Consider the following 26,740-nt stretch of genomic DNA (forward strand, 5'->3'; position numbering starts at 1 on the left):
TATGCCAATTATATGCGATTTGGCATATGTATAAAACAGTTCATCAATTTCTGTTTCTATTAAAATTGATATGGCTCTTTCCACCAATTCTTCTTCAGACATAAATAAACATTCGTCGGCCATTTGGTTCTCCACACTTTGAAAACAACCATTACAAATTAAAATTTTATTCGTCTTCTAGTCTTTAATAGCATTTAAAATGCACTTTGAGTCCACTTTAAAATTTCCACACGTACAATGTAATCTACAAAATCGTACCGTTCTTGATAATAACGATGGTGATCCTGGTAAAAATTCTTCTTCTTCAATATCTGTATCATCATCCGAAGAAGATGATAAATAGTTTTCACACTATCTCGAGAATCCGGTCTTGGGTTTACCGGAAAATCGCTATATATATGTAAGTATTCGTTATAATTATTCGTATATAAGTATTTGTTAGGTTGTAAGCTTCAAGAAAATATCTTTCTTTTCTTTCTACGACCAATACTTTGCCGTAAAAAGCAAAAAAGTAGTGTCACATAACTTATATTTCGAGCCACCCGTAACACACCCCGAAAAAATGGTTCAAGTTTATCGTGTGAGGTCTCATTCTATATATTTTTTGACCTGACAAATCGATTTCTTTAGTCCATTTTGTCCTAACATGAATAGTTTAGGATTTACGTCCATTTAAAGTTATTATGCGGAAAAATCTTACTTTTTTCCATTAGCGCCGTCTATATAGCAACCAATGTCAGTACTATACCGGATTTTGTGCGTTTAACTTCAACAGTTACGGGCATAGTGTTATTCCTACAATCGGCAATGCCTCGTACGTTTACCGGCAAAAATAGTTTGTCGCTTCCCGTGTTTTCTAATCAAGTTTTTTTTTCCGCCATATTTTATTTCTTCGTATACATTTTCCGTACGTGCTTCAAACATGCAAGAGAACAATCTGTGTTAGGTAAGTAACAACGCTTTTAAATTTGTATAATCTCCATGTGCTTTGCAGTAGTAGCCATAGCCGTATAATGTAGCATTACATAGACATATATTATACACAAAACCTAATTTTCCTCCTTTCAAATTGTAAAAATATCTTTAAAATAACGCTAAATAGCCAAAAAATAACCATTTACATATCGTTCAATCTTAATTTACTCTTAATAAGCCGCCCACATAATCATATTCTGCATACGCCACTGTTCTCAACAAACAAATTATTCCCGTCGTTAATAATAATTCAACTCAATCATTTGCTATCCGTTTTTAAAAAAATATATCTTAAACTTCATTCTTATTTTACGAAAACTTTTGGAGTTTTTTCTCTAAATCATTTTTTCTTTCCCTACTCTTTCCTTCCTTCCTTTGGAATGCCATAAAACCCATCCCATTCAGCAATCATTCAAGTCAGCTCAAAGCGTTGCTAACTTATACTCATTCACGCTAACTTTCTCTCTCTCTCTCTCTCTCTCTCTCTCACACACACACACACACACACACACAAACACACGGCAATACAAGTATAAATTCTCTCTCCCCACCTCTCTCTCTCTTTCCTTCAAAGTAGCAACACAAATTTCCCCCTGCCCTTCTCTCCGGTTCTAGTATCACCTGCAAGCAAACCAACCTTTTTTCTTTTTTTCCTCTCTCTCGCTCTATCTTGCCTTCCATAGTCGTTTGCAAAGGTACGCAAGCTTGTTTCTTTCTTATATCCTATTCGCTTCTGGGCGTTTCAAATTGTAGCTAAACCATTTTTTCCAACCCTCATAGCTTTCATTCACTCATTTTAAACCATAATGACGTCATAATGTCTTCTACAAGGTGAAGTATCTTAGAAGTAAGTAAAGGTACCAATATTTTCATTAGAAGACTTTAGTTAAAAGATATCTATAAGTAAATGGCTTATACTACAGTGATAGCATTTGTGCTTAAAATACCACTAGGACATGGCTAACAAGTATCTACATAGGTAAAAATCACAATATATATTCCAACAATGCATTCAAGGTAGTCTAAAACACTTATATACATAAGGAGTCACAATTAATAACCCTACAATACAATCCAATATAAATACAATACAAACACTTCAGGCGTTTGCATTCACCTAGCATATCACCAAAACAAGATATGCAACCCTACATTACGTTAAAATAAGGCTACATGCATAAAAAGTCACAATATATAACTCTACAATACAAACCAATATTAAAACAATACAAATCAAGAGGTACAAGCTATCCATACTAGCATAGCGCGTAAAGCTATGCAACCCAACAAAACATGCTTAAAACACTTACATGGAAACGAAAGATAATATGTCTACAATATGATACATATATTCCTGTCCAAATATCCAAACCAATATACACACATACATGCACCCATTCACAAACTATTCATATATTCATATTTACATATGTTCATATATACATGTAATTTGTCATTCATCTGTCTTTCGTACATCTATATACCCTTACAGCATCCAAAACATGATATTCTATGCTAAAATCCCATATCAAATAGTAAAAATACCATATCAATACATAAAATACGTTTCTTAGAGTTGCGGCTGTTTCCTCCCACAATATCTCATACATTTATGTATAATATGTACTACTCTATACTATATATATCCCCAATATACCTCTAAAATATACAAAAACACAAAAATCATTTTTTCTAACCCTTTCATTACCACCTCATTAATATTCATAAATAATTAATTCATTAATTTAGTTTAAAAAAATAAACTAATTTATGCAAAAATATCTTAAAGAAATCTTGTTTGAAGACTTCTTCCAAAAGCAACAAAGGAAGCCTCACCTTACGTAAACATTTCATCCATTCTTTATTCCATTGAAACTCAGGTAAGAAGGGTCAGTCTTCCTCTGCCTTTAGGTGGCAAGGTCATTAACAACTGGGTGACAAGTCACAACCCAATTAAAGAGCGGTCCTTTACACACGAAACAACTTCACATTTCACCCCAACCCTATGGACCACCCAACATACATAACATAACATCTGCCTGTATTCCTTTCTTTACATGCCGTCAAAGAATTCTCTTACATCTCCTCAGTCTCTCCCACCATCCCTTAGCTATCATTCTATGTCATTTTAAACAATTTTTGTATTATCTACATTTACGTTGTTTCTAAATACATGTAACTAAGTTATGTGACAAATACATAAAAAAGCTATTCTGCTCTTTTTTGACTTCCTACAGTTAAAGTATTGTCCCACAGCTATCTGTCAATTTCAAATGTCAATATCTTCCATTGTATTAATTCTAGAAGGATGAAAATTATGTGACAGTTAAATAATAGTCTATTATTTCGGATACTAAGGTTCTTTATCTCCATTCCTTTGTTTCTGGACCACACACGTTGGATACATACAGGAATACAACTACTTTCCTTTCAGTATTTTATCAAACGTTGAATAAGGGAAATGAACAACAATCAAGTACAATATTTTAACAATCAAAAATAATAGTGCATCGTTCAAATTAGAATAGTTAGAATTCGAAAGAAAGAGCGTTACACATGTGTGATTGATCTATTTTGTCTCAGTACAGAATAAAGGAGAATTTAAATGAAACGAAGTCTTTAAAGTATCACAGTTGTATCTTCTAGGCTAATTGTGACGGATAATAAATAAATGGTTTCTTGTCCAAGTTATGAGTGTGTGAAAATGAAAAAAAAGAAAGAAAGAAAGAAATGTTGATCCAGATTAGGTAGGTTTAAAACGACTGTGCATAAGACAGACAGGCGGCATGTAAAGAAACATAACATGTAGTATGTGATGAACGTGCGTAGAAGGGATTCTCCACATGACACAGAGGTTCTCAAATGTTGCGTGAATACATTTCGGGCAAAAGTAAGCAGAATCAAAGGGTTTCCTCCTCGTAATATGTAATTTCGTGGAATACGAGATGTACTCGTTGCATAACGCTACAAAGAAATGCGCTGGGTCAGTATATTTGATTTATCCGGTAGGCGAATGTTCTTTCAGGAATACTTTCGAGGGGCTTTTCCCCACCCTTGGAGTTGGCAAACCGCCCCATATCCCTGAGCTACGAAAAACTACATTGCTATTGTAAATATACCAAAATTGCGTCCTGGTGTAGCCTACTTACATTTTAACTTTGTCACTGCTGGAGAAATTTTCTAGAAGAAACCTCGTTGGAGTTACGTGTGGAATTGCTGTATAACAGAATAGGAAGTTTGCGTTCAACGATAGAGAGTTGTGTCCAGGGATTCACGGTCGTGTAAAAGTGTAGACGTTGGTGTTTAAGTAAAATTGATTGTGTTAACCTGTATGTGCCTTCGTAAGGGCAGATTACCCTGTCCACGAACTTGCAGACATGCATCTCATTTGTGGAAAGACAAGAGGAGAGGCGTTTACGTCATGACCGTCGCTCTCAAAGGAGAGTAACTTTCCCTGTATTTTTCCACACCTCCATATTCGCCTTCGAGAGATATGCTCTCCTCAATTTCCCCTACGTGAAACCGGAGGAAATCACACCATGTGAACAGCTGAATTTGAAGACAGCGTACTGGGAATGATTAGAGACCATCGAGAAACTAGCAGTAGGCATGTGTAGGCTGTAGATTTTAAAAATCCACATTCACCTCTAGTGAACGATCAGCACCAGAGATTTAATGTGAGCGTGCGGTACGTTATGGTGGATAATTTTGTGGTAGGACCTTGTTTATTACCGGCCCACCTGTGTGGGAGTACATATCTTTTATATTTACGTAATGTTCTCTCAAAATTGTTAGAATATGTGCGCTTGAACACAAGACAGCAGATATGATACCAGTATGACTGCACCTGCACATTTTGACAGGAATATGCAGAGCTACCTAAATGAAATATCTCAGATCGTTAGATTGGGAGAGAAGGACCTGTGTTTAGAGACCTGCACGGGCCGAATTTTTCGGCCCGAGCCCGGCCCGGCCCGATAAGTTTTTAAAAAGTTCTTGGCCCAAACCCGGTCCGAGCCCGATAAATTTTAAAAGTTTCATTTTGTAACATTTTCACGGGCACACTTCTTCAACGTTTGCCTTTATTCTAATTATCGTTTAACGAAAGTCAATAATTATTAAAGAACTGCAATTAATCTACCCCAGCTCGGCCCGACCTGAAGAGAAATCAGTGTCAGCCCGCCCAAGCCCGGCCCGGCCCAAAGAAATAACAGAGTCGGCCCTCTCAAGCCCAACCCGCGGGCCGGGCCCCCGGCCCGTGCAGGTCTCTACCTGTGTTATGACCACCTCGTTCATCCTACCTCACGCCCCTTGATTTCTTTCTTTCTTTCTTTTTTCGGAGGGGGATATGAAACGCCTTTTGTATGCAACACCAGCCACAACAGCCGAAGAACTTGTTGCTCGAGTTAATGTATCTGCGACAGTCATCTCTGAATTTTGAGGTGTATTTGACCGCACTCGGAAAAATTTGCTTCTCCAATAACATCTTTGCAATGCGGCCAAACGGTCGACAATATCAGACTAAACTGTTATTCTTCACAACTGTCTCGTGTACACATACTGCATTGCATAAATACTGTACAAGATATCTCTGAGTGTTTCACAGTTATCCTACTTTGCACAAAACAGAATAAATTTCTGGTTTGAAACTGTATTTTTTTGTATCATTACTGGATTTTAATTTTGGGTAGACCCGCTCTCTCGCTTATGGATATATAAACACATTTGATTGATTAATAACAGTAGGAAATTACTTTTACAGTAGTGCTTGATGCTATTTGTTAAATAATTATCTACAATTAATGTAAATAGTGGAAAATAAATTTACTCTTCATTGTATCTTTTAGCGTATATATATTTTTCAAAATGTTTGGGTAGGCCCGTGCCTACCCAGCCTACCCGCTAAAGCAGCAACTGCGATCATTTATCATCCGTTACGATTAGCCTAAAAGATATGACTGTGATACATTAAAGACTTCGTTTCATTCAAATACATTTTCCGATATATTATTCTGTGCTGAGACAAAAATAGATGAATCACACATGTGTATCTCTCTTTCTTTCGAATTCTAAGTGTTCTAATTTCAACGATGTACTATTAGTTTTGATTGTTGAAATCTTGTACTTGATTGTTGTTCACTTTCCTCATTCAACGTTTGACAAAATACTCAAAGGAATACTCCAATTTCTATGCAAATTACCCTTGCACCGTCACTGCACTACATTCAATTGTACACTAATGGAACCTACGATTAAAAGTAATGGACATTCCCTTTTGCCCGATTTTGATCCGACATTTTGTTCTCAAGTATGCCTGTTTTTGCATTTTTCCGAAAATATTCGAATGGTCATAGCTCCGAGGTAATTCTACACCCAGATTGTTCTATACTTTTCGTTTTATCTCGGGGACAGGATCACCTCCCGACGTTTACTACATTAATTAAGTTGCCGCATATATATATATATATATATATATATATATATATATATATATATATATATATATATATATACTACCGGCCAAAAGTATTGCAACACCCATGGAAATGCTGTAAATACGTACAAGGTGTACCGATTTTCATGAAAATATGTTGGAATGTTATACATAAATTATCGTTAAATCATTCTGAAACGTTTCTAAATTTGTCACCAGTAAAATAACTTCTCGCGATCAAAAGTTAGTTCAAAATGTTGCGAGACCTCACTCTCACAGCAAAAAGAAAAGTTCTTGACAAGTAGGAGGATAATATGCTTTTAGCTGGTATAAATATTAACATGAATACTTGTTTACATACAAAATGAAATGTCATTTTAAGTACGAAATCAGCTGCAACTGTGCCTAGTTTTCTTTTCTGTTCGCCTTTCAGGGACCAGTGGTCATCAAGAGTTGTCAGCTCAAATATACTAAATAAGTGATTGTTTGTCCGCCACCTATGAACAGTATGGCTCAAGTTCGTGAACTTAGTAAAGAACAAGGTGCTATTATTGTGGAATTGTACACGTTAAAGTTTTCTACGTGCCAGATCGCTAGAAGAGTGAACATACATCAATCTACAGTTGTTCACACTATTCAACGTTTCAACGAAACTCTGTCAAATGTTTATCGTCGATGACCTGAAAGACCGCGAATAACGTCAAAGAATAAAGATCAGTTTATTGTGGTCACAAGCAAACGTCACCGAACACAAACTGCCCCAGAAATTCGAGAAAACCTTAATGCTACCCGAGAAACAGTCGTATCTGTTAAAACACTGAAACGCAGATTTCGAAAACACGGTTCATCAAGGGGATGCATTGCACCACCACCAACAAAAAACTTTTGAGTAAACAAAACAAACGTAAACGATTGCAATGGGCTCAAGAACATAAGAATTGGTCAGTACAACAATGGTATAAGGTGCTCTTTAGTAACGAAAGTAAATTCGAAATTTTTGGAAGTAAACGCAGAAAGTTTGTTCGTCGACTTCCTGGAGAACGCATGCTCGAACAATGCATTAATCCAAGTGTCAAACATAGTGGTGGATTTCTCATGGTATGGGTTGTATCGCTGGTGAAAATGTTGGTGATTTAGTGAAAATTGAGAGAACAATGAAAAAAGATTATCATCGCATCATGAAGAGAAATGCTCTACCCAGTGGCAAAAGGATTGTCGGTCAGGGAGTTTTCAACAAGATAATGATCCCAAACACACATTTCATTTGTGTAAGTCGTACTTAGAAAAGAAAGAAAGACAAAAAGAATTGATAAACATGCGATGGCCACCGGAAAGCACGGACTTAAATCTGGTCGAGTTATTGTGGATGAGTTAGACAGAAACGTTCGAAAACGTCGACCAGTTAATAAAACACAGTTTTGGGTACATTTACAAACGTGTTGGAATGGACTTAAACCCCAAACATTACGGAAATTACTCGCGAGGATGCCTAGGTTGTGTGCTGCTGTATTGAGAGTTATTGGTGGATATTTTGAAGAATCACAAATTTGAATGCTTTCGTTTCACATTCTGACTCTTCTGTTTTGGTTTTGTGTTACCCTTTGTTGTTTTGTTTTGCAAATATAAAATTGTTTTATTTGTGTTCATAATTATGTGCATTCATTTCGTTTTCTACTGATATCGGTGGTGATGCAATACTTTTGGTCGGTAGTATATATATATAATAGGTATTAACGTTTGTATGGCCGCTCTTTGGTAGGTTTGTCCACCGCCCTCGTTAGTATCCCAGCACGGGCCTGGACTCCCACTGATATTACAAGTCCACGAGCCAGGGCTTTTAGTATAGATAAGTGCTCTAGAATATATATATATATATATATATATATATATATATATATATATATATATATATATATATATATATATATATATATATATATATATATATATATATATATATATATATATATGTGTGTGTGTGTGTGTGTGTGTGTCTAAAACTTACGTGACAAGTTCCAATCTCTAATTACTCTCACAAGGGAAACTCACTAACAAAGCAAAACTTCACTAGACTGGGAGGGCACGAGTCAGTCCTAGTATAAGAGTCAGATGTACATAGACAACTATTTGATTTACCGGTGAGTTATGGGCTAGCTAGGCAATGAACCTAGATTCTATCTAAACTCACATCAAATAGTGGAGGTTTACCAGGTGTGACTATTTGATCTACCGTTGAGTTATGGACTAGATAGGCAATAAACCTAGAGTCTATCCAAACCAACATCAAATAGGGAAGTAAAAGAACTTCGACCGTCAGCTTCCTAAGTCTGGCCAGCGGTTTCTTGCGCTTACATCCGGCCTGAAGCCAAACTTGCAGACGCAGATTGTCAAGTTCAAAGGAGGCAGACTTGGACCTTCAGTTTCCTAAGCCGACCAGCAACTATGGGCAGACCCCTGGCTGTCGTCGAACTTTCAACAACAGAGTGCCAAGTTAGCCAAGAGGATAAGGTTTGTAATGATTGGAATATGTCAGGCTGGAAACAGAATTTAACATCAAACTGGGCTTATACAAAACTGCCTAGGCGGCACTGACTAAGAAACAATGGTTCTGTTTGTGCGCATGCGTGTATGTGGGTGTATTCTGTACTCCGTGCTCTTGTGTGTGTTGCTCCCAAACTCTGGGGAAGGCTTTTACATCGAAATATACAATAATCACACATAATATCATTTAAGATATTGAACAAAGATTTTTATATATGTTTGTACAATGGATCATCTTCATATAATTTATCTATAAAACACACACTTTTAAAACATATATAACATTTGCAGTTTGAGGACAGAAAAATATACTTCTTTATCTGGCTTTTAAAAACAAGAATGAAAAGAATTTTAAACACACAGATTGTATTGGCTTTTCTTATTCTTTCTAACACCAATAATATTAATAATAATATCACTAATACTAAGATTACACATATAGTATACATAGAGTTGTGAAACATAGATATTTCCTTGGTAACTGAAGGGATTCTTTAACGACCAGAGAGCTTGAACTTGAGGTCAGCGCGAAGGGAGATAAGCGAGCTAAAACAAGGAAGGCAATAAATCCTTCTTTCTGACTAACATAAAACAAAAATCTCAACATGAATTTGTATTTAAAAAGAAGTAATTGAAATACTAATTCTGTTGCAAAAAATAAAAATGCAAAAAAAAAAAAAAAGAAAAGAAAAGAAAAAAAGAAGAAAAGGAAAAAGTTAACATGGGAATTTGCACGTCACTACAGTATATAGAATACTTAAACAAACACACTGAAACTAAATGTGAAGAGATGGCGGCCCTGAAATACAAAATTTACGGGGAAACGAACAGAATCAGACTAAATTTGATAATGAGAGTAGTGATGGCGCAAGAGTCTTGATCTTGCAGTTTGTGCAAGGGTATTGCATGCAAGACCAAGACCAGGAATCCCGACGGAAGACCAAGAACAAGACCGAGGGGTGCAAGAACAAGACTAAGACCATACCTGCAAGTCCAAGACTCTTGCGCAAGAGTTGCACAAGTACCGGTACTACTTGATTTTTTTTATAATGTAAAAAGGAAGGGGAAAAATTCATTACATCTTTCACCTGAATTTCTTGGCTTTAGTAAAAATGACGCTGGAGTGAATGTGTTCCCTGCAGTTTATGTAATCCGTGTGAGTCGATCTGCCCCTGTAGCATATAGCTACAGTATGTCGTTTTCTGAATCGGTTGTTTCTGAAACGACCGAGAGCATAATTCTATAAATTGTTACCAGGTATAAGAACTTCAGTGTCTAATTTACTTTGGTAATCATTTGACTCATTAATGACAGTCCATGATTAGATATTGGGAAATCATACGAAGAATAATTGTGTCCGTAAGAAGCAGATAAGCGAAACGTAAAATAAAACACGTTATGGTCGCGGTGGCTCAGTGGCAGAGCATTCACATGTGGTGCATGGGATCACTGGTTCGATCCCAGCTCGCGCCATTTGAACTTTCTTTGGTGCACAAACAGTGCGTGCGTGGGTTTTCTCGAGGTTTTCCGTTTCCTACTGCTTTCTTAATTCCACCTTTCATTCATTTCTCATCATCACCGTCTTCCTTAGCTTCAGTGCATAATCGTCCGGAACGTTAAAGTAGATATTTCATTTCATTTCAAAACATAGTGGTGTTCTTCCAAAACTAAAGAGAAATGTAGTATTGATCGGTAATTCCGTACACCATAGGTGCCGACTGTATGGGTATGGCCGTGACTCCGACCGCTCAAGCATCCATTGAAAATTTTTAATGTGTGCTTATAAAATTAATATCGAAATAACATTTTCATGATATTGACAAAAACTTAGTGTATGTCGTGTATGTAGTGTATGTATTGGACACCCGTTTTTGTCCAATATTACTAAACATATCATCATAGCTATTCTGCCATTAATGGCAGGTCACTTGCTGCAACTGAGAAGCTTCGATCTCGGTGGTCCTCAGCTAATCTCTTCGTCTTGACGTAGCAATTTCCTGTTTTTAATACTTTCCTGCAATACAATCTCCTTCGCTCCCTCCCTCTCTTTCCTTCCCCATACCCTCTAGCACGTCTCATAATACAGTTCCTCCTCAGCTAATGTCCCAACCAGTTTATATTATAGGTAAGATATAAAAGAGCTAAACTGCCGCAGATGGCGGCCCTGATACAACCCACATGAATCTGTTTTCAACGTTGTATCACAACTTACCTGTTTTTACTTTCACATATCTTACCTACAATTAGGGCCTACCTCTATTTCATTTCTGGCCTTCACTATTAACTATCTATTAATCACAAATATTTTTTATCTTCATGCTTCTTTTGGCCTTTTCTACATCTGTAAACATCAGTATAGTATTACTGCGCAAAATTAGTACCTTGGAACTGTTAACTGTTGCAAACTACACACTACTCACTAATGACTAAAACAATGCGGCCGATTAAATGTCATAGAAGTTGCACCACCCGAGTGCGACATGTCACGTGGTATTTAATCCACTTTGCACACAAAACTTTATTGATAAAAAAGTGATTTACTGAAATCACGAAACATAGCTGAGCGAGCGTCCGCGATCGAAGGGTGTTGGAAGACCCACAGGGTTCGTTTTGTTCCATCTTTACTTCCATGATGATACAATAGCATACATAGCCTAAGTTAGTTAATAACTAGAACAACCCACATTATGCTTTATTTTTTTTGTTAAATTATGCTGTATTTTTTCCAAATTATGCTTTATTATTAATTTCAATCATTGTTTTACATTAATCGTGTATAACAGTGTTCGAAGGCGAAAAAGAGCAGAGGCGGTATGTTTTATTATGATTTTGTCTCAGCATACCGGCTATTTAAATATTGTCTTGATCTTTAAAAAGCCAGAGAAGGTATGTCCTCATTACTGAAAAAACAGATGGGGTGTGGCATACCACCGCATACAGTCTCACTTCGACCACTGGTGTATAATGTATAATATTTACTGTATATTAAATATTCTAAATATTTTGATCTATTTATGAGTATTTTATGCAATCAGTTTCTTTCATATTTAATGAACTTTTTTTTTTTTTTTTTACTTAATGCACTGTAAAGAGATATTCTTTACTTGAGTCAGTTTTTTCTATAACTTCTTTGCGCCTTAGAGGTGCATATATACAGAAAGGGAAAGTAAAAATGCCACCAAAAGTACAGAAAGTGCTCAAGTTCAAGAGGTACACATAACGTGGAGTTCTTGTATACTATTCATTGTTGGCGGAAAGTTTTTTCCTTCCTTCTTTCTTTTCTCCACATCAAAGGATTACATCGAAAAGTTTACAAAAATATAAATAAGCTTTTCATTGTTGCATTGTTATGTTCTCAATGATTTTGCATAGTGAATATTGGTTTTAAAAATTATTAATACAGTGTGTTAAACTTACAGTTAAACCGAATTTTTTCAGAATTGTGCTATATATTTTAAATTATGCTTTATTTTCTATTATGCTTTTAAAATTAGTTTCTTCTGCCCCTTAGACAACCACAACCGTGTTCAAGGTACCAACCATATGTGTATATTGCTGTTATGCTTTTAATGCTTTTGGGTTGCCCTATTAATAACACAATGGGTTTGAAACACTGCCAAATTAGGCTCTTCTGCCACCTCACGTTATATCGCATCAATCCGCGAACACATGCAGTCCACAATTTAACTTACGTTTTCACCCTTATTAATCACCCTACAGTATAATGACCTTTCTAACGTTTGTTACTCTCATTATCACGTTTAGTCTAATTCTGTTCATTTCTCCGTAAAAATTTGTATTTTGGGGCCGCCATCTGCGGCAGTTAACCCTATGAAAGTAAGAGCAGGTAAGTTGTAATACAGCGTTGAAGACATATTCATGTGTCGGGGCTACCATCCGCGACAGTTTAGACAAAATATTTGTTTAGTGATTGAAGTTGATTTCTTCAGTTCAAGGCATTACAATGCACAGACCTTAAATTTAACATGTGACCTGATTCCTACATTCTCCCAGCGGTAGTAGAGCCGAGCTTCCATAATCAACATCATAAATATTAGCTTTAAAATTTAATAGAGCTTGAAATATGGAATATAATATATTCACTATTTCACTATTTCTTCGACGCTCAGTCAAGAGTCCATGAATATGTAGGGCATAAACATAAAACTTTATTGTGTACTGTGAATCTTCTAATGTTTGAAATTCTTTATGAAGCAATGCCACCTGAATTTAATAATATTGTTTTATGATCCTCCAGCGAAAAGATAGCTTAATATATCTGAAGAATATAACACAACTTATCTCATTGATAGCAGGGGTAAATGTGGATTTGAAAAGGTAGGGGGACGGTTAGGGATGCGCACGAGACAAGATTTGTGCCTGTCTCGTCTCGAAAATGTGCTGTAAAAGTGATGTCTCGACTCGAAAAATGTATATTTTTATATTGGAAGAACTGTGTCTCGACTCGAATTTTGTCAGGAAAATCCTGTCTCGACTCGTCTCGTGCGCATCCCTAGGGACGGTAGGTAGCGGCATGACGTCTCGCCATCCCCTTGCCTATCTTTGCCCATTGTAATTTTTTAGGAACTAGGCGGACATCGTACAGATTTTATGATGGAGGAGGGATGGCGTCCCCCGCGTTTCCCCTCACTTTTACCCCTGATTGAGACAATAAATGTCAGTATTTGTTGCTTTTCCTTAAACTCAATTCGATGGCTTCCAAGATGGTCGCTGAGATTCTAATATCTCCTGCTGTATTTTTCCCCTCTTCCATATCACATCTGTAGGCTTTGCCTTCATATTTTACGCACCATTCCAATAGTAATTGGATGTTTCCACCATCTTGTTTAATTTGGTCTCATCAACTGATTGAGAGTACAAATCTACATCTTTAGCATTTCCTGGTTGAAATTATATCAGCCTGAAACAGAACTGTCATACATTATTATTGAACAATTTAAATAAAAAGAATAATTTAAAACTGAGTATACGATGCTTGACTGTATACAGTAATATAGTGCTTAATACAACTCAATTTTGCCAATACAACCATATACTCTACACAAAAGGTACGGTGTGAACGCGTTGAATGGTGTGAAAGTACCACTTCGGCGGTGTTAAAGAACTAGGTGAAAAGTGAAGGAGCGTGGAAAATGGAACAACGCCACTATGTTCATTCAATATTTACCCTATGTTCTTAATAATACCCCAGTCCTCATGCTGAATGCAAGCCATTAAAGTACTAATACTGGCAAAGGCGCAAATCTGTCTTCAACATTGGGGGGAACGGGTAAGACGTTCCCATATATATATATATATATATATATATATATATATATATATATATATATATATATATATATATATATATATATATATAAGCGATGTTCAAAATATTTATGAAGTTGAAAAACAATGCTGTGAAGGATCAGGGGAGCAGAATTGTCTTCAGTGACGTATTTAGGAGACTATCGGGCTCATTCTCCCCTCGAAATAATTTGTTAGTTTTACGCATTCCACGTACAACAATAATCCTTCTTACCATTTCTAAGAATGTCATTGACTTTCCATTTTCTTATGCTTTTTGTTCAGAAATAATACTGTATTTGTCAAATTTCATTCCATGTAAGAACTGCGTCCTTAATTGTTCTTTCTGTCATCCTTTCTATTTTTCTGTTTCTTTTTCTTGACGTTACTACTTTCATTTCTCCTATCATACTTTATCGACCGTTGTCAGTTGTGATTCAAGTTGGCCGTCATCAGTAACACCAAAACTAAGAGGAGCTGATAAGCGAAACTAGTGCGCGGATTTCCACACCAACATGCGCGGATATCAACATGACAGGACTTTAGTTATTATAACAAAGAAACAATTATATCGTTTAGTTATTTTTAAAAGAAGGAAATGTTTGAATTAAAGAAAATCAAAACGGGGGAATAATTAGCCCGGGAAATTAGGACGGCCGAGAGGATGCTTTCTTTTTCTTGTATGAATAGAATAAAGGGTTAGATTCACTTCTAAATTTTTGTATCATATCACATAGGATTTATCGATCTGTAATTCTTGCCATTATAACTTCAATTTATGCATAAATTAAAATATATTTAATTCTCAAACTCAGGTGGGCAATTGCCCACTTCCTTCCATGTGTTGGGCATAGAAAGAAAATCCTAAATACGCCATTGGTTGTCTTCAACATTGGAAGGTGGGCAGATTTGAGGCTTATTCTAGATAAGGGAGATGAAACTCATATTACGGTAGATGAATCTGATCAACTGTTGCAGAGTATATTAGGTGATGTAGATGAAGTAGTAGTACATATCAGTATTACAAATCACTGCCGTGAAAACATTCTGAAATCTTTATACATGCATATTTATAATTGGTATGTTTCTAATTAGGCATCCACAAAGATCCACGTTAAAATTGTTTTATAGTAATATAATAATATAAATGACGACTTCCCCAAAACTATGAAGAAAGAATATCAATTATGTATGACGCAACAATACTCTTTGAGCAAAATTATTATAATCTTAATAACATTACAGGAATCGTTTCAGAAATCTGACGCATAACATACTTTTTACTTAACAGATGTAACCTTAAGATTATAGAGAAAAATATTCCAGCAATTGAATTCTTTTCTTTGCTTACGAAACATCCTCTCTCAAAAGAAAAATGGGACACGCGGAAATACGTAGGAACAAACCATGGTTCGAACTAGCAGAGAAGAGAAAACAGGCAAAATTACGTTGGCTACAAAATCCGAATGAAATACCTACACAAAATTTCGTAGACATCAGACGAGGAACTTCCAAAACTTTTAGAACAAAGAAACGCGATATTTTGAAAGCTAAAATTTAGGAACTTGAAGATAATAGTAAAAATAAAAACATTCGGGACATGTATAAAGGGATCAACGAATTTAAGAAAGGCTATCAACCTCGTTCTTATATATGAAAGAAAGCTGATGGAACAGTTCTCACTGATACAGATAGCATTTTAAATAGATAGAAAGATTTCTTTCACGATTTGCTTAACACGCAACCAAAAACTAATGTGCATGGAGAAATTAAGATACACACCGCAGAACCATATATTCCAGAACCCAATCGAATAGAAGTAAAAATCGCTATAAAGAAATTAAAGAAACACAAATCTCGGGTGTAAACGAAATTCCAGCTGAGTTAGTTTTAGCTGGAGGCAAAAAATTGTGGAACAAGATACACAAACTCATTCTCCTTATCTACAACAAGGAAGAATTGCCACAAGAGTGGGAAGAATCAATCATTGTTCCAATCCACAAGAAAGGCGACAAAACTGACTGTAATAATTATCGAAGCATCTCTCTTCTGTTAACATCCTATAAAATCCTTTCAAACATTCTATTAGCAAGATTGACCCCATACGCAGATGAAATTTTTGGAGATTATCAGTGTGGATTTAGACGAAATCGATCAACTATCGACCAAATATTTACCATTCGCCAAATACTCGAAAACAAGCGGAAATACAGTAGTCCGGCACATCAACTATTTATTGATTTTAGAAAGGCTTATAACTCGGTTAGGAGAGAAACATTGTACAACGTTCTTACAGAATTTGGAATACCGAAAAAGCTAATTAGATCAATTAAGGCATGTTTAAATGAATCCCAAAGTAAAGTCCGGGCAGGAAAATTTTTGGCCACGAGCTTTCACGTTAAGAATGGCCTGAAACAAGAAGATGCGTTGTCGCCATTATTATTCAACTTTGTCCTGGAATACGCTATAAGGAAAATCAAAGATAGCAACCAGGGCCTAGAGCTGAACGGTGTTCACCAGGTTATGCGTACGCTGATTATGTAAATTTAGTAGGGGATGATAGGAGAAAACTAGAAAGAAATGCAGAGGTCTTATTAGATGCGCTTGCATGGACATGGGTTTAGAAGTAAATGCAGAGAAAACTAAATACATGGAAATGCGTCGGGACCGTAATACGGCAAATTATGTATGTGTTAAAATATTAAATAATACTTTTGATAAAGTGGATACTTTCAAATATCTAGGATCAATATTAACAGACGAAAATCATATTCACGAAGAAATTAAATGTCGACTAAAAACAGGGAATTCGTGTTATTATTCAGTTCAAAACCTCTTGTCGTCGCGAATTCTGTCGAGGGATTTGAAGCTTAAAATGTATAAAACGATAATCATACCTGTTGTTCTGTATGGTTTAGAAGCATGGTCGCTTACTGAGTGCAGAGCATAGACTGAAAGTATTTGAGAACAAGATCCCGAGATAAATATTCGGACCAAGAGGAACGGGAATGGAGAATGGTGGAAACTTCATAACGACGAACTACGTAAATTATACGGCTTACCAAACATTGTTAAGGTCATCAAGTCTAGGAGGCTTAGGTGGGCAGGACATGTAGCCAGGATAGAAGAAAGTAGGAACGCTTTCAAAGTGTTAGGGGTAAGACCAATCGGAAAACGACTATTAAGAAGACTTAGGCGCAGATGAGAAGACAATATTAAGATGGATCTCGCAGAGATAGGAATACAAAGTAGAAACTGGATCCAGTTGGCCAAGAATAGAAGTCAGTAGAGAGCTTTTGTGAACGCAGCATTGAACCTCCGGGTTCCATAGGCTATAGAGTTAGTTAGCTTACGAAGCATGAGTAGATGCCTAGGCTGATACTACAAATAGATTAAATGCGCATTTACTGAAAAGATGGGTTCTATTGACATTGGATATTCTATATACTCTTCGTGTGCTAGGGCCTAGGGGAGAGGAGGAGATAAGATTTCATATCAGGTTACGTCACGCACAGTCGCACGCCTTCATTTTCATTAAAAATGGAAAAGCCAAGAGAAACAAATTTCATCTCACTTTCCTATGTGGCAGTCGGACACAACTCATCACCGTTATCTGCAAAAAGCACTTTTCAAGCACTATTGGGAGAGCCTCCAGTTCCAATGTTGGGGGGGACATGTCTCCCCTTTTCCCCGGAATTCGTGCCCGTACCTACAGCTGAGACAACTTTCCAGCATGAGGAGAGGGGCATATCCTCCTCTGGCATTTATTACAATTTGTGCCCAAATAGCGGAAGTGGAATTAATACATATTGATGAGACTACTAAACTCACTACAGCACGAAGTTCAGTTTGAAATACTACAGAATACGATTCTTTTTTTAAAAAAAATGGAAAAGCCAAGAGAAATCAATTTCATGTTACATTCCTTTCGGGCAGTGGGACACAAATCATGACACTTATCCGAAAAAGCACTTTTTAAATCAGATTATTGGGGGGGACAGTCCCCCCCAGGTCCAAGATTGGGGGGACATGTCCCCCTCGTCCCCCCCGGGATTTGCGCCAGTGAATACTGGTAACTGTATTATTCGTAATTGATCAGCCGAACATTTCATTTGCTAAGAACAAAGACTTAGCAAACTTACCACAGCCCTCTAAAATCAGGTACATCGGACAGATGCAACTATATTGTACTTTTAGCACATCTTCTTGCACGGACATCACTAGTGTCTAAGTAAGTGCATACAAAATATGTATTGGTTATTAGTATTGTAAGCTTTGTTGAAAGTTTTACGCGGTATATTTGACTACAAAGTAACGAACAATTTGTTATATTGTCTGTAATCTTTCACGTAAATAGTTTTGTGGACGCATGAATTTTATGACAAAATTTACGGCTTAAGTTTAGAGTTGCCCCTCCAGACTGAAGGTGCCCTTGTACTTTGCAACATACAAAAAACTATGATTAAAGTATTAAAAATTGTTACATTTCACGTAACTTCAGTACTCCGTGGGCTTCACAAAAATTTAAAAGGTTTTCTTCATTTATGTTGCGCATCCGTTACACCTGTTCGCCATATTCGCCATATTTTACAACTACCATGCTGCTGAAACCTTCCGCGAATGCTTCCGCATCCGGTAAATAGTACTAACTTCCACATATCTTTTCTCGCATTAAACATAACTCTCCTGCCGAACTTACATTCCTAAACATCAAATAAAAACTTTAAATTATCATTTCTTACCTCATTTCTCCTGTAAATTTTCCTGATTTTTATAAAAAGCGGAGGGGTAACTCTAAACTTAACCCCTGTAAAAACTATACACTCCTTGAACACAAACACATTGGATCATTTTTATCCAGTGCACGAAGTGGGGATATAGCATACCACCACCTCAGGAGAATTACGATCAGCGTACCCCCACCTAGGAAGAATATGATCAGCTTACCTCTTATTGCTTTTGGCAAAAATTAACTTTGGGTCGCACAGTGACTTCAGCCGCGTCTAATCAGTCCTTCTACTACTACTGCATCCAGTACTACTACTTCCACTACTAGTGTAATCAATTTCGAGATCAGAACACAGCACGCCCTGTGGGGCTTCTAACCTGCCCTACTACTACTTGCAAGTGAAACCCAAAGTAAAGAGTTACCTTGCTTCTTTTCACGTTCCGGATAACAAGGGGGTATGTTTACTCTGCTCTGCACATACCACTTCCTTAGATTTTCCACTTCGAGCACTGCTTTTATTATTGAAACTTACAAAACTAATTCTCACCTGTGGGCTTTCAGTCTCGAAGCTGCTGTATTTGCCAATTTTTTCTTGCATATTTTACAAAATGCATAATATTTGTCATTTTCTTCCATCAAGACGAAACTAAGTATTCGAAAGTTACTATTCGCTGGTCTAGGCATTTTATTTTGTACGCAATTTCGCAAGGTAGCGACAAAAGAAAGCTCCTTTATTGTCCACGACGCCATATTAAATTACGTGTTGTTGACATATTCTACATAGTCTACGTTGTTTACATTGTCTACGCATTGTCGACACGTAAACGTAAACTATCGTATTTTACGCGTAGACGCACATCTATGATTTCAACACATAAACATCATGTCAGGTGGTTGATTCAACTATTAGCCTACCATTTAACAATTTACTCAAAAATTCAATGGAATTTAAGTAGTACAAGGCATGCGTCAAAATTTAACACAACTAGGGCAACATAGATCCTCTTGAGTTATTACAACCATTTTTCACTGTGTACGAAAATAACTCCGTAATTTGTTAATTATTAAATAAATATGGCACATTTTAAATCAATTCTTTAAATGAATATATGACATTTTTTGTCATTTATTAGAGAATACATAGTTATTTTTTGAACTCCTTTTTAGGTTATCATGGAAGAAAATTCTTTGTCTTCAGTTCTACCAGACACAGATCCATCAGATACAAAAGAAGAAACAGAGTCCAAAGAATATGATTTCTTAGAAGATGTGGATGGCAAAACCAGCACTGCAGAGGTAAGTAGTCTCTTATTATAGTGGTCACATAGCTATGATTTCTGAATAAAAAATAATAAAAAAAATACTAGAACATAAGAAAGACTCTATTTGTCTCATTTACGTATGAATCCATAGATTTATACCTAAACTTATATTTGAAACACTATAGAATATATGTGAGTATTTTATGTTTATTAGTTTCAATACAACTGGAACTATTTTCAGTAAAATCTTCAACAATGTCATCATTGGGATATATGGCAATCGACAAATGACTTTAAATTCTTTTAATTGCCTGATGATTCCCATAAAATGGGATAGACCTACCGTTTTCGAGTGCGAGAAAGTTAGTGAGCCAATTTTAACTTTCGAATAGCCATTCTAGTCGAATTTAGGAAAAGTTATTTGATAGTGGTGGAAATGGGGATGTAATAGTAGAGATAACGCGTCAACAAACGAAATGAATCTTATACAAATTTCAAGAGCTATTAAACCATGTATTTAAGGATAATGGTTAATTGGCTAAGTATTAGCGATTTAGATAATATCGATTTACAGAGAAGTTACTTACTGTAAGAAAACTTACGTCTGAAGAGGGTACTATCAATCTTACCTAAAACTGGCATGAAATGGGGTGAATTTTCCGTTCTCAAGTCCGAGAAAGCGATTTAATTAAGTATAAACTTTCGTAAAATCAACTTAGTGACGACTTCTGGAATAGAAGGGACTCCAAAAATCCGATTAATTCAAACTTTCTTCGGTTTCTAACATAAAAGAAAAAAAACGGTTTATATATTCTTCAGAAGCTTATTTGTTACTGTACTAAGCGTAGAATGTGTACTTTAGCCAGATTTGGAATATGAGAAGATACAACTGCTAGCATCATACCAATGTTGGAAATACACACTAATTTAACTACGATATTTTGCTCGAAGGGGGACATGGCTCCTGCTGAAAGTGACAAGAATGTTTTAGAAGATCTTCTTCTAATAATGTTTGTACTACCTTCTGAGCCTCCTTTCCCTGCCTCATTGTCATCCCTTAAATTATTTAGTTCTCTTTCTCTCTCCTTTATTGCTGTTGTTTTTCACCAGGGGCGTCATTTCAGACTTCGCTTACGGGGGCAAGAGCACCACCGACATAAGACTTTCACGTTGTGTACTAATATATTAGTAGGCAATAAATTAAAGTATATGTATTACTCAAACTCTTGGGGGGGCAAGTGCCACCTCCTGCTCCCCCTAAATGACGCCCCTGTTTCTCACATTGAAATTTCTTTCTGATTGGTCTCCTTCATTGATTCTTTTATTTCCATTTTCCCTCTTTATTTTCAAAAACAAAAATTTTGAGTGTTTTAATTCGGTATTGTCATGTAATGTACATAAGTCAAAATTCATTACATCTAAAATTTGTTTTAAAATATATAGAGTAAGCGGGGGCAAAAAACCGCAGTTTGGTGTTTGAATTGCCCTGGAGCAGAAAGATATAACGGCAAAATAACGAATTTCACACAGAAGTACAGAAGTATAAGTGAACATTCCTCTATATTTTGAAGGTGCTAGAAAGCCTATCAATTTATTACTTAATAAGATACAGCAATTAAAAAAAAAGATGGACAAATTCGGACTTTTACCCCAGTATAGGGGGCAAAACTCCTATTGCAATGGGGCAAAAGTCCGCTGAAAACACGAAGTAGGAAATCGACATACAGGCATTTTTATTGAATTATTGTGCTTTCTACAAGAATCTTAAGATAAAAAAAAAAGCATACGAAGCATGAAGTAATTCTTCGTATTAAAAAAAAAGATAGACTAAACAAAAAGATAAATTTATCTCACTTGAGAAAAACTCAATAAACATACAAAGTATCAAGTTATTCCTCGTATTGATAAACTATAGAGTGGTCCATAAGTCTTTGTACAGTGGATTTTTTGGAAACAAACATGAGTAAAGCAAATTTGACTAGTGGAGGGCGAACTTGTGTAAAGGAGCTACCGATTGATGCATGCGTGGTGAATGGCGGCCATCTTGGATCCAGTTTTTTTTTTTAAAGGGAAGGAGGGCATGTTAAACATCAATTAACACTGTTTGTTGCAGGGGAATGCAGTCCCGCAAGCAGAAATGAGTTACCATGTCCCGTTCCAAAGTTATGATGCCCCAAAGTCCCATCTACAGGATGTGCTCCACATGATTCTCGTCCATTGCAGCACACACCGGAGTCTCTTAATCCAGTCCTCCTGAACCCGTAACAACACAGCGTGGGTGATGCTATCACAGACGTCCTGAATACATCCCTGTAGGTGTGCAACATCCCGAATCTTCTCCTGATACAGCAGGTGTTTTAAGTGTCCCCATAAAAAAAATCCAAGGGAGTGAGGTCAAGCGACCGGGCTGGCCACTCCACAGGGCCTCGGCGATCCAAGCATTCCCGCACAGAAAGCGCATTGTGGGGTGGGCCACCATCTTGCTGAAAATATCCCGGCAAGGTGGCATCAGGGCGGAGAAGCAACGAAAACACCAACTCCTGTAACATGTCCAGATATCGGACACCATTTATTGTACCAGGAATGAATAAGGGTCCTATGAGCGACGTGTTCATATGCCACACCACACCAAGATAGCAGGGGTAACCCTCGTGCAAGGATTGATCGCATGTAAGTTTGCATGCGACCAATATCGCATGTTCTGGCGATTTACTTCCCCATCCAAATAAAAGTTTCCCTCGTCTGTGAAGAGAATGCTGGCTGGGAAATGCGGATCTAGGTCATATTGTAACAAAATCCAATTGGCGAATTCCATGCGCCGGTATAGATCATCCTCTGAAAGGTTGTGGACAGGCTACAGCTTGAAGGGATGAAACTTGTTCGTATGGAGAATCCTCATTACGGAAGCACATGGTACGCCTTTTATCGCCTTGTGCTGCGCATCGGACTTTTCACACTCACAGCAAGTACCATTGTGGATGTTTCCTCATCTGTCGCGGTTCGTGGGGGACCTGACCATGGTATGTCGGCAACATTACCAGTTACACTGAATTTCCTAATGAGGTAGCTAACGGTGTTGTGGCTTATTGCAGGTCTTTCGGGGTGGCGCGCGTTGAAGTCCTGGGCAACCACACGACTGCTTCTTTCTCCATACATTAGGATGATCTCAATTCTTTCCTGTTTCTTCAGTGCCATCTCGCTCTACCTGAAACGAAAAGAAAAACTGTCAAATTTGGCATCACATCTTTCTTGCAGCGTTATGTTATGTTTCTCTCCCTGCAAGGAAACAGAAAACCGTCAACTCTGGGGCGTCATAACTTTGGAACGGGACATGATAATGCATTTTTGCTTGCGGGACTGCATTCCTCTGCAAAAGACAGTGTTAATTGATGTATCACGTGCCTAGATTCCTATTTAAAAAAATAACCTGGACCCAAGGTAGCGGTCATCAAGATGGCCGCCATTCATCACGTATGCATCAATCGGTAGCTCCTTTACCCAAGTCCGCCCTCCGCTAGTCAGATTTTCTTTAGTCGTTGAGAGACCTCCAATTCTCCTCATTCCAACATCTTTTCCTTTCTGGAGGAGAGTAGATCTTGCTTGTCACACTTAGTGTGCATTGAAATTGAAATTGAAACAGAAACTGAGCATTTTTAAGCTACCTTTTTGTACCCAAATGAATACCAAGTCCCAGCACTTGGATATCCAGCCCCAGCAGTTTGGATACCCAGTGCACTCCATAAATCTTTAAATTACTGGAAGAGTACTTGAACAATAAAGGGCCTATCCGGTTTCAATGATGTAAACAGACCTTGGGGGAGATGGCAGATATTCAGCTTAAATGTGGAAGAGACTATGCAGATTCTAATTCGAAAAGCAAATTGTCTTAAAATGGATGGAACAGGATGGAACAAAACCATCACGAAATATTAACATTAATGTCAGTGGAAAGTCAAGGAAGAGTAAGTAATTCCTCCACTTATTTCAAAAACCAAAACAGGGAGATGGCTGAAATTAAGCTCAAATATAGAAGAGACTACGCAGATTCTATATTCCTAAAGCAGTTTCTCCTAAAATGGATGGAACATAGTCAAAAAGCACGAAACATAACATTAACATAAGCAGGGAAAAAGCAATGGAAAACAAATATTTCCTCCACTTGTCTCAAAAACCTAAAGAGGGGATGGCTGAAAATTAGATTAAATATTGAATAGACTATGCTGATTCTACATTCAAAGAAAGAAATTGTCCTAAAATGGATGGAACATAGAAAAAAACATCACGAAACATGGAAAAGTCAAGACAATGGAAAATCAGTGAAAAAATGTTGTCCACGTATCTCAAAAACTGTAGTAAGAAGATGGCTAATAGAAAGCTTATTGCAAAGACATAGTGAAGACCTTATAAATGATGTATAGCACATAGGATAAATATGGGTAGAACATTGTCAAAAGTCAAGTTGTTTGAGTAAAATCAATAATAATGATAAAGTATATGCATCTTTTTCGAATTACCCAGGTCACCCCACGCGGAGGTTACGTGCTTGAAATATCTCACATCTTGATTTGGAATCTCCAGACTCGAACGTGACTTTTGACCTGATCACATGACACAGTCTGGTGCTTATGGCCAACCGGGTAGGCTCTTAGTTGAATTATTTGGTTCGCTTTCCAGAGATTCCAATTCTCATTATCGCCCAATTCCAGTCCTCTCAAAGATTGCTCTCTTTATCGTATTCTGGCCTAACATTTTCTGGCAACCGAACATTTCATGTCTGCTATGGGCAATATCGATAATTGAGATTTGTTCAGACAATTTTTCTGACATAATTAATAGATGGCACAAACTTGTAGGAAAGTAAGAGATTGTCCATTAAGTACAAAGCGCTATTTTTAACAATTTTTGACCCTCTTTGTTGCACAGTTACCTTCAGTGGCGGGGAGGCTGAGCTCCAAAATTTTAGGATTTTTTTAAAGAAACGAATCAAATGTTACTCATAATAATCTTCAAGCTTCTTCTCCCAAAATTTTGGGATTCCTATACACGAAATATTCCTAGGAAAAGCCCCTACCATTTATTTATAAATTTGTCACTGTTACCTTTGTGCCCATCCCCCTTTTCCCGTATACTCAGATACTAGAATCTCTTAATACTGAGTCACTGTGTACTTTTCCGTTTTTTTCTTCAGCGCGAGTTTTCTTAAATATTGCCACAAAATATCCTTTTCTTTGGTAATCAGTCACTGCCATTTATTCGATGATAATAGATCATGTTTGAATTCCGTGACAGTAATACAGGTATTAAGACTGCTAGTGATCTTAACGGCTCCGTGAAACCTATGGTAACTAGATGAAAAACTTACTCAATTATATTCTAAACATGTAAGAAACCAAACAATACAATTGAAGTGTGAAAATAATACTAGAAATTAACCAGTTTCAAATGGAATAACACGCTTTAAAACAGGAGAGATTTAAACCATAAAGATAAATTTTTGATTACATTGTTTCTTAAAAAATAAAATATTGGTAGTAATATTTAGTATTGAATACATACGTATACACCTAAAATGATTTCTTTAGGGAAATGTTTAGTCAGGTTCACATATTGTTATTTCTTGGTTGAGTGGTTCGTGTCTTGTATTTTTTTGTCCTCTCCATCTCTACTAGTCGCGTTTTTTTGTTTTTGTTTTTTTGTCCTTGTCCTGTCTATGTCCGACTTAAAAATATGGATATAAAAATAAATAAATAAATAAATGAAGAAAAATATCCAATCATGATAGCACAGTATGGTTTTATCTTTAAATACCGACCTGAGGGCGGATTTGAGCCAAAATGTAAAAAGAAAAAGAACATGTCTGCTCCTGTATTAATGGTAGGGTTGCCATATTACCCGATTTTAGCGAGTACCACCCGATTTTCAGGTCCTATATTCGTCCCCCGCTTAATCATCTCTTAATCACTAAAAACCAACTTTTTTTTTTTTGGATTGGAGATTTTATGCAATCGAGATTTTTTTAAAGAAAGCTAAAGAGAGTGAAAAACGTGGTGTAATCATTCACAATTTGGTTCAACCCATGAATACTAATGTATGATCTCATGGGTTCGTATTTCTTTGGTGATCATTCAGCCCAGTTCAGCTGAACAAAACTAATACTTCCTTTACAATTCGAGACTCACATTTGTTGAACTTAATAAAACATTAAAGGAAAAACTAAATTTGCTTTACTTTAGTTTCGTTAGAAAAGTACATTGGAAGTGTCACTTGACAAAGAAATCATTAAAAAAAAAAGGATGGTGCGAAGGATCCCGAGTCAGTATTTGTATTACACAAGTTCATCCCCCGCTTTCCTAATTTTAAAATATGGCAACCCTAATTAATGACAATGTGTTAAATCGGAAATGAAACGGCTAGCAAAAGTCTGACAAATACGTCATTTTGTATGTCATTATTTCAAAAGTGTACATTATACAAAAATGCGCTTTAAAAACT

At 36.6% G+C, this 26,740-nt stretch overlaps 1 protein-coding gene across 1 annotated transcript in view; it reads left to right on the forward strand.

Moving 5' to 3' along the window:
• The window catches only part of LOC145686085 (uncharacterized), a 105,156-nt gene that overhangs the window by 13,621 nt on the left and 64,795 nt on the right, over window positions 1–26,740 (forward strand). The window contains exon 2 of the mRNA XM_081759019.1: window positions 20,154–20,282. Coding sequence (XP_081615145.1) covers window positions 20,160–20,282 — 123 coding nt within the window. The 5' untranslated portion in view covers window positions 20,154–20,159. The remainder of the gene's footprint in view (window positions 1–20,153; window positions 20,283–26,740) is intronic.

This window comes from Thermobia domestica, chromosome 5 (genome assembly GCF_964235325.1).
Source record: "Thermobia domestica chromosome 5, izTheDome1.hap1.1, whole genome shotgun sequence".
Taxonomy (NCBI): domain Eukaryota; kingdom Metazoa; phylum Arthropoda; class Insecta; order Zygentoma; family Lepismatidae; genus Thermobia; species Thermobia domestica.